Source organism: Asparagus officinalis, chromosome 8 (genome assembly GCF_001876935.1).
Source record: "Asparagus officinalis chromosome 8, Aspof.V1, whole genome shotgun sequence".
Taxonomy (NCBI): domain Eukaryota; kingdom Viridiplantae; phylum Streptophyta; class Magnoliopsida; order Asparagales; family Asparagaceae; genus Asparagus; species Asparagus officinalis.
The window spans coordinates 108,467,733-108,479,192 of record NC_033801.1 but is presented as its reverse complement, the minus strand read 5'-3'; the positions used below and the strand labels follow the sequence as shown (position 1 = coordinate 108,479,192).

General features: G+C 38.1%; 1 protein-coding gene across 1 annotated transcript in view; it reads left to right on the top strand.

Moving 5' to 3' along the window:
• LOC109851462 (vacuolar protein sorting-associated protein 18 homolog) overlaps positions 736–11,460 on the top strand; it is a 42,713-nt gene continuing 31,988 nt past the window's right edge. Inside the window, exons 1-10 of the mRNA XM_020421596.1 lie at positions 736–1,183; positions 1,635–1,847; positions 3,962–4,101; positions 4,205–4,300; positions 5,130–5,197; positions 6,625–6,726; positions 6,866–7,001; positions 7,446–7,589; positions 7,674–7,793; positions 7,949–8,005. Of these exons, the coding sequence (XP_020277185.1) occupies positions 1,018–1,183; positions 1,635–1,847; positions 3,962–4,101; positions 4,205–4,300; positions 5,130–5,197; positions 6,625–6,726; positions 6,866–7,001; positions 7,446–7,589; positions 7,674–7,793; positions 7,949–8,005 (1,242 nt within the window). The 5' untranslated portion in view covers positions 736–1,017. The remainder of the gene's footprint in view (positions 1,184–1,634; positions 1,848–3,961; positions 4,102–4,204; positions 4,301–5,129; positions 5,198–6,624; positions 6,727–6,865; positions 7,002–7,445; positions 7,590–7,673; positions 7,794–7,948; positions 8,006–11,460) is intronic.

The following is an 11,460-nucleotide window of genomic DNA, read 5'->3' as shown; positions in this document are numbered from 1 at the left end:
GTAGGGGGTGAAGGGAAGTTAAGGGAAACTGAGTGAAGGGAAGAGAAGGGAAGGGAATAATTTTATTATTGAGAGAATAGCTGATGCTTTATGTTATATATTTATAGTTATTACTAGAATTTAGCTTTACAAAATTATAATTATGTTTAATATATAAATTATTAAGCAAATATAATTATAGACCCACCATTACCCCACCAAAATTATCCCTAGCCAAATTATCATCAACCTTCATAATATGATCCATCATTATCCCACCACAAATTATCTACACAAATTACCACTTTAAGATTACCCATACATTGGTTCCACAATTTTACTGCAGCTGCCAAAATATTATCCCACTTTACCAAATTATCACAGTTTACTTAAAAAGTTCTAGGTGACTAACCCCCCCTAAGGGCTTGTTTGGATTGAGGGGAATGAGGTGAAGGGAAGTTAGGGAAGCCATTCACTCTCCATTCACCTTGTTGGGAACACTTAGGAGGTGAAGTTAATTCACCCTATCCCTTGTCACCCTAATAGTATAAAAATTGTTACCCCCAAATTGGGTGTAACCAAGGGAAGAGAAACCTCTAACACCTTAAAAATTTATCCCACAAATTATCTCAGTTCCAGTTTTAAGTTCTAGATGACTAACCCCCACTTAACTTACCTTCACCCCTACAAATCCAAACTGGCCCTGAAACTAGAATGAAAATAAAATGTTAAATAAAAGTTAAAAGGGCCGATTTTTAAAACTAAAAAAGGGTTGTTTTGAAAATTTGTCCTCCATCCTGCTTCAGTCCCTCAAAGCATTTGCTGGATTGTTCTATCCTGTTGATGGAGGAATCATTCGCATCGCTGTCCTCGTCGCTGAGAGTGGCGTCGGCGAAGGGTTTTCTTTTGGCGGCGATCAGACATACATGGTAAACTAATTTTACGTTCGACAAAAGAACTGTACTTTTTAAAAACTATTTGACTCGAAGGATCAAAACGATCCCTCCGATCCGATCCGATCCGATCCAATCTCTTCCAATGGACCCCACATCGGCCCGCGCCTTCTCCGTCGACCTCCTGGTCGGCCACGCCTCCAAAGGCCACGGCGTCATTACCTCCATGGCCGCCGGCAACGACGTCATAGTCCTCGGCACCTCTAAGGGCTTCCTCATCCGCTACGATTTCAACATGGCCGACTCCTTCGGTACCCTTTCCCCCCAAAACCCTAACCTTAGTTATAACTCTTCTCAAACTTTTCAATTGGTTTGATTTGTGGGCAGATCTTGATTTGTCCGGTGGCCGAGGCGGTGATCAGCAAGTGCATAGGGTTTTTGGTTTCAGCGATCATGATGAGATTGGTCCAAAGGGTTAATGGCTGAAAAATGCTTATTTTTCTTTCTTTATGATGTTATGAGATTTGAACTTCGACATTTATGATCCTCCACTAGAAGCTCCATGAAATGTTGCTGATGCAGACGATGACTCCAACAAAGAAGACGAGTTACAGACTCAACGAGCAGCTGTAGGAGCTTGGAGAAATTCTATGACGGATGCCATGTGGGATGATAGAAGCTATGTGGGATGATGGAAGTCGAGTCACTCTAGGGATTTAGATTTTTATTTATTTGTAAATTATTTTTTTGATTTGTGGGCAGATCTTGATTTGTCCGGTGGCCGAGGCGGTGATCAGCAAGTGCATAGGGTTTTTCTTGATCCTGGGGGGAGTCATTGTATTGTTACTGTGGTTGGGAGTGGGGGTGCTGAGAGTTACTATACGCATGCTAAATGGGCTAAGCCGAGGATTTTGACGAGGTTGAAGGGGTTAGTTGTCAATGCTGTTGCTTGGAATCGGCAGCAGATCACTGAAGGTGGGTTCTTGTCTTTTCCTTGGCGTTTATGCATGCAACAGATTGATGAGGATTAAGTCTTGGCGTTTTTATGGTATGCAATTGAGTAGTTTTTGAAGTTCATGTTAGAGATAGAGACCCTTTTCAATCACATAAGCACACGAGAGAAACCATCAAGCAAAAACTTTTAGGTCCATTTTGTCCCACTTTAACTAAATAGCGAGTTAATTGCGGGGATTTGTGTTACATAGCTGAATCAGCTCGCTTTAGGAGCTAGTCTCTTTCTCTCTCTCTCTCTCTCTCTCTCTCTCTCTCGTGCTATCAGAGCCAACCTCATGTTCCCGGTTACAAGTTAAGAGCATATATAGCACAGTGTTCCCGTGCAATGCCAAAGGGTGATATTGAGATTCAATGTTTGATTTGGATTAGGCTAGTGCAAAATCAGTCTGCTTGGGTGCTGGGACTGTGGAAGTGTGATGATATTTTCGGGCCCATGTAGTCCCAATTTGACTAGATGCTGAGCTAATTCTGGGTTTATAAGAGATTCGGTTCCCTCCCTCCTTATAATAGCTAGCTTCATAGAGGCTAGTTCTTCTAGGTGCCCTACATAAAGCCCACTAATATAACATGGTTCAAACAAAACAACCATTTTAGCCTATGTCCACCGGGCACCTACAGGAAAAATCATCTATGAGTAAGAACCTGCTTATTTAATAAATTATTGATCTTTTTATTCGCTAACCCTCACTCTCACATTTCAATGACCATTCTCACTCTAATCAATCACTAGCACTAGTTTTATCTATTGGTACATACATATAGAGGTGCTGGACCGAATAACCCAACTTCAGTGAGTCGTGTGCAATATGTACAAAATAATCCCAACAGTTCATTGATTTATATGAGTTAAGTCCCAAATATCCTTCCTTCTGGTTGTCAATTATACATTTTGGAGCTTACATTTAAGGAAGTATTAGAAGAAAGAACTTTGAGTTATACAACGAATAATGTAAAGTATCGAATGGATAAATGTAAGCTTTTATGATACTACCCATAGGATGCATAGTATGCATTCCACTGTAAGACAGTGACTAAGAAGCTAATTGTGTCAACATGGGAAGTCAAAATGCCTATATCTATCTATCTTCACTGTGAGAGTTTTCTATACCTCAGCTGCACTCACCTAAATGTTGGAGGGCATATGAATATTTATTTGATTTTATCGATATTATCTATCTAGGCCCCCTCGGATTATATGTAAGTTTGGTTCCTGAACTTCAGGCACAATGGTAGTAAATTAGTAAACTGCCAGTTCATTTCAAGGACCAGGAAGTCTTCTGCAAAGTTTCCAAATAAAAGGAATGAAAAAGATAAAAAAATACTCAACTTTATATAAAAACATGGACTTCCCTTTCATTTTCTGGGAAAATGAACAATGACTTCATCTGGGAAACAATTTCTGGATCTTTCTGGGAAAATGAACAATGACTTCATCTGGGAAACAATTTCTGATCCATAGATGTTATCCACTTACTCAACCAGTGGCATAATAGTTTATAATACTATAACTATCTTAAGTCATAAACATGTCCAAACAACATAAACATTTAAGTTCTATCTGAAAGCACCTTGTTTTGCTACTTAAATTCTTTTTCTCCATTCAACTCTATTGATATCCATTCTCCTATTTAGTAGGAAACTTCAATCCTGAACTAAGTACTTACATAGTCATTAAATAATACATTGGCACGTCTGGAAAATGAATGATGCTGCAATTTCTGAGCTCTAGATTACCCGCAATGAAGCATGATAACTCCAAAACAACAAAATTTGACACTTGACATGGACACCACTACGAACATAGATCAATATTCTTCAAGCATCTTATATGCTGTTTTGAAGGCTTAACTAAATAACTGTAGAAATGTAATAAATATTTTTGAAAACTTTGCAGCATTCATAAAATTGTGAACAAATTGATCATTCAAGAGTACTTTGAGAATCATCTGGATAGTAAAAGAGGAATATTAAATATTTCATAATTAGGGAGTAGGGACTAGTGGGACTGTATCTTTAATAGTCGGATCATTGTTCTAGTGTATCTTAGCCATTTTTATCTATTTCTTTGGATTTAGCTTCAACTCGGGAAGTCATCCTTGGTACGGAGAATGGAGAAATATACGAGATGGCAGTTGATGAGGCAGATAAGAAGGAAAAGTATGTTAAGTTGCTGTTTGAGCTAACAGAGCTCCCAGAAGCTATTATGGGCTTGCAGGTGAGACAGAATTGCTGATTTTAATATGGTCTCTTTTCTTACCTATTTACCCACGATTTATTTTGTTGATAGTAACATCAGTTTATTTATGCATGTATTTCAGATGGAAACTGCTGCTGTAATTAGTTCTACTAGGTATTATGTGATGGCGGTCACACCAACAAGATTATACTCCTTCACAGGCATTGGTTCATTGGAGGTAACATCTTCATTCTTCATGAGTCCTGCACTTTATTCTCCTGCAAACTTCCCTTGGTCAATGTAGTATATTAAATTTGATTTGCTGAACTACTGAAGAGGTATAGGGTTTTATATGGGGCTGATACAAGATACTAGTGTAGATAATTTTATCGGCTTGTTATTTAAGAATATACTGGTTCTCTCTCTCAACCATACAGCTGCAATTCCGGCAATTTCATTCATCTCGTTGCTGATTGTTTGACGAAATCACAGTACATTGTGTTTAGTTTATGAAATGTGAATGCAATCATAATATGTTCCTTTTGCATCTCCCATATGTTCATATAATCAGTTCTCTCAAGATGCAAGCTGCAGCAAAAAACAAAAATTTCAGATCTAGTCGGGATAAGGCAAACTATAACTTGAACATGCTTCATTTATCCCACAATGGCAGTTGTCAGTCTTTGTCATATTTGAGAAAAACTTTCGAAAATGTAATAAATCACATATCTTCAAGTTAATCATCTGGTTTCTAGAATTTGTAGGTGATCCTTGAAGAATTTACAAGATGAAGATGAGCAAAAATCTAATTTTGCCCTGTTTTACATGTATTCCATGTAAGAGAACATGACGGGGAATAAAGCCTTTATTTGTTTTGATTTGCGTCTAAGTTTCACAGAATTGTCTATTATATATATATATATATATATATTTTGACAGCTATAATTTTAATGAGGCATAAAAGTTATTGGATCATGAGGTTATCTCTTGATTTAGCAAGACTATAAGATTATGAAAGCAATGTTCTTTGGATAATATGTTCCTGACACTCTTTAAGACTTTTGCAGACGGTGTTTGCTAGTTATTCAGATCGTGCAGTACATTTCATGGAGCTTCCTGGAGAAATACCAAATAGGCAAGTATTGTTTTTCGTATCAACTTTCAGAGAGGGCATGGTCTTTTGTTGTTGTTGTTACACGGACACATAAATATACACTGACATGTTTGATGTTTTTCTTCTATTATTTGGCGGGATTGGCCAGGGTATTTGTTTGGGTGATAGCTTATTTTGGGATGGATGAGGTTGGTAGAGAAGAAGAGAAAGCATTCTAGTTAGTCTAAAATGAATGTGTTGAATGAGAACGGCAATGATTATATGGTATCCTCGTGTAATCCTTAGCCCTTTAGTATTGGAGAATAAAGCTCATATATTGTATACTATCACCATTCAAGTTCTGTAGAAACAGAAGCTTCGGGCGATAGATGTTTCTTCACAGATTGTACTTCCCTTTGTCTATTGTAGCTTCTGCTACAGCTTCGAGAAAGAAACATCTAAGAACATGTCTCTCTATGTGGGCACTCTTTTTCTTTGTTTCTCATAGTCCTATCATTTTCCATCCCAATGTTTCAGTAGTTTAATGAAGAGAAAATTTGTAGGTAAGTAACTAACTTCTCTAAGCCAGTCGATATTCTTTCATTGACAAGGAAGCTGGAAAAACATTAGAGGAAACAGGGTAATAATGGAAATTGACACCAGACCCCACTATCTTATCTTCTATTCTTTATTGGCGAATTAGTGTAGATGAGTGAAGAACAATTGTGTTGGTTTGGTGAAAAGAAGTATGTTGGATGCACCTATAGGACTACTTTGGTGAAATGTATATATGTTGATTAAGGTTTAGATGAAATAATTCTAAAGCGTTCTTGGTTCAAGGATTGAAACAAGGGATGTTGGGTTTTTCTCCTTATACTTCTGATCTGAAGTTAGAAGTGGTTAACAAAATGGAGCTTGATTATATGGAGAAGAGATGGTGTATCATCCAACATTAATCTGCATATTGACTTTGCTATGATATTACAGGTTTTCTACGTTCCCCACCATTATGATCTCAAGAGAGTTGGGCCTTATGATTAATGAATTTATCTATGCCTTGGTGTTTGGAAGTGGAGAATGTTTCCACTTTACTCATCACATTAAACAGCACAATTTTTTGAAAATGGATTTCTGGGCTTTGCCAATTAAATTGCTCTCAGGTGGCGCTCGGTTGCCATCTCACAGTTTTTGCTGGACTTGATAGTCTATTTGTTGATAGAAACTTAACAGATGGTGTATGCTCCACTATTCCATTTTTGTAATGTCAAGGGGAGGAAAAAATATTTTTGTTTTTTCTTGTTACATGGTTTTGTGGCTTGGTCCATTCCCTTGATTATATTTTTTTCCCTCGTATACTTTAAGCTTACAACCTTTTAGAATTCTGTACGTTGTTTTATATTCTTTTGAAGTCAATACCAAGAGAGTACCTGTTACATAATGATCTGATGTATTTCACACATGATTTGCAGTGAACTACATTTTTTTATTCATCAAAGAAGGGCCAAATATTTTGCCTGGTTGTCTGGTGCTGGGATATATCACGGTGATCTAAATTTTGGAGCACAACATAGGTACTGTCTCTTTTAACTTGTTTTTTAGTGCATATATTGTGTAATGTCCTTGCGTTTGGTTTCTCATCGTACCTATATTTGTCTGGGAGTTTAAGCTATTGCGCTCAAAAGCTTTATCTGTTTGGTTTTTCTTGAGCAGTTCAACCAGTGGGGATGAGAATTTTGTTGAAAACAAGGGCCTCCTGGACTACTCCAAGTTGGGTGATTGCGTTAAACCAAGATCTCTCGCAGTCTCCGAGTTTCATTATCTGCTTCTAATGGGAAACAAGGTTAAGGTACAAATTCTTGGATACCAGAAAATTGCAGTTCTTTATGAGCACTGGAATTAATACAACAACAACAACGACAACAACAAGAAGGATAGTTTCACAGTCAACTACTTGTTAATATTTGATTCTCAATGCAGTAGTCCTTCATGTTGGGTGCTAGATTTCTTAGGGCCTCCTATGATGCAAATTAGACTGACTTATTGGTTGTGGCCAATTAGTTAGTTTTCAAATCTGTTTATACATAGAGCAAAAAACAATATCTTCAATCACATTGAATATTAGGATATGCCTAACTGTTATAAATGTCTTCTGCTTTAGTCTGTTGTATTTACCTCTTCCCATGGGATCATAATTATAATATTTTCTATGTTCATATCGTATCCCTATTAATGAGGGAGTTTGTTATTATTTTAGATACACATGACCAAAATGTTTACACATTATTAACAGGTTCTCAACAGAATTAGTCAACAAATTGTAGAGGAGCTCAAATTTAATCATGCATCAGACTCTGTTTCAAATGGTATAATTGGACTGTGCAGTGATGCCACTGCTGGAGTTTTTTTCGCATATGATGAAAGTTCTATCTTCCAGGTCAGTTCCATTTATACCAAGCTCTCATTTTAGTTGCTGCATCTGTTATTCCATAGGTCCCCTTTAATGTTACTTGTACCTTAGGTTTCTGTGCATGATGAAGGCCGTGACATGTGGCAAGTGTATTTAGACATGAAGGAATATGCTGCTGCTTTAGCCCATTGCCGCAATCCGTTCCAGAGAGACCAAGTGTATTTAGTACAAGTAATGTGCAACACCTGTTTGATTCTGCCACTTGAAAATTTTTAGAGTATTTATGGTGGTACTAGTTGATTCTGTAGTATCATTTACATCTGTTTTACAGTAAGTTTCAATCCATAATTTGTTGCCTACATTTGATGTGACTTTGTCCCTTGCAGGCTGATGCTGCTTTTTGTGCAAAGGACTTTTACAGGGCAGCTTCCTTCTATGCGAAGGTGAAACTCTTCTCTAAACTATGCTGTTTATGAAGCAACTCATTGGCTCTTCCTGCTACATGCTTTCACGCGTTATCTTATGCCTGCCAAAAAGTACAGTTATCCTTTACGTGCAACTTATGCTAGAGGAGGCCATAAGGCCTATTTTTTAATGATTAACACGAAACTTATGAAATGTGAATTTGATAATCATACAAGACGAACCAAAGGGTGTTTTGTTTTACTGATCAGCAGATTCAGCACCTATCCTTTTAATGATGAACACGAAACTTAAGAACTGTGAATTTGATAATCGTACTAGATGAACCAAAGGGCGGTTTTTTGGACTGATCAGCAGAGTAATTGTTTTCATGATATAGGATCAATCATTCGCCATTATCCGAAGTTTTGAAAATATTACCTAATTCAGCTAAATCAGCATAGTTGAGGTTTTAGAATTAGCATGATGATAGCAGGCATTCAGCATGAGCATGTCCAAAACTTGTCATACTGACAATTTGCTAAACGATAGGATAAGAAACAGGTCATTGATTGATTGATGGAGTGGCTGCCTCAACTGAGACTAGATTAGGGCGGATACTTGGTTTATCTCGTATATTTTCAAGACAAACCAGGCATGCCAGTGGCTATAAGAGGATCATAATTAATGTAGTATCCATGACTAGGTTTAGACCTCAGAAAAATGAAATGACACTGTAAAAAAGGCTTTGCTACATTAATACAGGAGGCTTCCTTAACAGAAGATGAACCTAGACCAACACATAAGTTTGCTTTCATGATTTTGTTCATCCTCTTCTTTCTTTCTTTTTTCTCTCTTTTGTATGTGCTGGTGTGCGAGCATGCAGTATATTTTTAGGTGGGGTGGGAGGGGGTGGTATGGGGTGGAGAAGGGGTTGTGGGGCGTTGTCACGGGCTTGGGTTTAAAGTGAAACTTGGAAGATGTACAATTTTATAGGCCATAGAGAGTTAGGTCACCTTCATTAGTGGTTGTTAGATATTATTAGTATTTAGATCAAGTAGATAATATGAGTTATTGTGAGATGTGATTAGATATGATTTTATCTCATACCTATTTTATAATATCTTCCTCTATTTAAGAGAGGCTATGGTTAGATGAATAATGACCTTTGCCTTCTCTATTTCTCTATATGGCATCAAAGCAGTGGAAATTAGAAAAACCCTAGCCACAAATAAAACCTAGCCAAAAAACTTCCACCTTGGTATTGTTCATAAATAGTGCCTACAGTATTGTTCACTGTGAATAGCACTCCCCGACCACCTTCCTGGTGAACGCCTTCATCGTCCGAACCTTCTTCAATTAGAACTTCAATATTCTCATTTTAGCAAGGTGCATTGGTTTTATTATCTTTCCCGTCAAAGGACGTCAAAAGCAAGATTGAGTGAACAAACAACGGATCAATCATGTGTTCCTTTTTCTTGTTGCTTGTACTGGTTGATTCGTCTAGGATTTCTACTGGCTGATTTGCCTTGGTTTCTACTAGCTAACCTGTTTAGGGTTTCTACTGGCTTACCTGCTTAGGTTTCAACTGGCGTACCCACCTATGATTTCTATTGCTTTACCTGCCTAGGATTTCTTTTGACTTACCCTGGTTTCTTTTGGCTATGACTATAATTTTTGATTCCTGACGTCTTCAAGTATTTCGGGCATCTTGCAACTAGTCGTTTTATTTTCATTGTAAGAAGCTAGACGTATATAGTATATATGCTCCGGCTTGAGGGGGGAGTGTTAGATATTATTGGTATTTAGATCAGATAGATATTATGAGATATTATTGAGATATTACGAGATGTGATTAGATATGATTTTATCTCAATACCTATTTTGTAATATCCTCTTAATCTCTATTTAAGAGAGATTAGGGTGAATAATGATTTTGACCTTCTCTATTTCTCTACAGTGGCCTCTGTTTATTCCGTAGCTGCTTGCTTTCTGCCATGGGCTTAGCATAGTTCTGATGTTATTACGCCTCATAGCCTAAATGTCATATTTGCAAAGGCCACTTGAATCCACAGGTCCCTTATTGCAGTTTTCCTCTCCATTACCTGCATCTATCGTTGGATAATCTTATTATATTCTTTATGTTTGATCTTGTATCACTCTTCTTTACAGTTACTCTCCTCTGCCCGCAAACCGAACACTTCATATTCTACATGGAATCTTTAAGCATCAACTCATCACGCTTCATTTCAGATTAAGATACTAAATTATTTCCAAATTCAGTGACAGTTCATCTTTTCACTTTATGCATGTAGAAGAAAATAAGTTAATGTTGTTATGGTACTCTTTTCATAAGATTGTGGGATATAATTACAGAGATTCATTATTGCCCCATTTGTTATCTATAAGAGCAAGTCCAGCAAGCTCTCAGTTGGGAGTCCTAGTCAGCAAGCTCTCAAGAGCTCTTAAGCATTTTGGTATAAAAAATTATAAAAATAAGCCTTGGGAGCATCTCCTTATTTTATGGAGCTCCAACAAGCTCCTAGTTAGGAGCTCCAACAATATCAAAAAAACCCCTCTTCTATTTTAATATTTTACCCATTACATTTAATTAAATTTAAACATCTTGTATTTTAGTTCTTGTGCAGCCAATTAATTATATTTTCACTCAACGTTAATTTTTAACTCTGGTGGCTCATTTATGGAATCTTGTGCAACCAATTAAAAAAAATTTACACAAAAACTCTTCATCTCCCCAACCGAGTCTTCTTCATCTCCCCAATCGAGTCTTCTTCATCTCCGTCGCCCCAAATCTTCATCTCCCCAACCGAGTCTTCTTCATCTCCGTCGCCCCAACCGAGTCCTCTTCATCTCCGTCGCCCCCTTGCTCGAATCCAGTCCAGGCCTCGTCATCGCCCTTGCTCGAATCAAACCCGCCGTCGAATCAAACCGTCTCCCGCAACCTCCGCCGCCGCCGATCGCCCTTGCTCGAATCCAGTCCAAGCCTCCGCTGCACACAAAAGGTCGGATTTTTTTGCTTCAATTTTGGGCAGATTTCACTGTTTTTTGTCAAAACTGCAATCAATAACTTCAGGGGGGGGGGGTTGTTAAATTCTTCACTAGTTGGGAGCTCCAAGCGCTCCACAAATTTGTGGAGCGCTTGGGAGCTCGGAAGCTCACCAACGCCACGTCAGCCTAAGGAGCCGGGCTGGGAGCGGCTAGGAGTTGCTGGAGGGGGGTTCTCTGTTTTCCATGGCCACGTCAGCCTTGAGAGTGAACTTCAGAGCTTGCTGCCCTTGCTCTAAGAGCCTGACATTGTTTAGTTTTGGTATTTAGTTCTTTCTTCCAAGACCTGCTGTCACTAACTTGCTCCACCTGCACATCATTAAAGACCTTAGTTATCATCTTTCATATTTCAGTCCTTTCTTTTTCTTCGTCATTGTGTCTCACTTTCCTCCTTTTTTAGGGGGGGTGGGGGGAGGGGGAGGGGATGGGG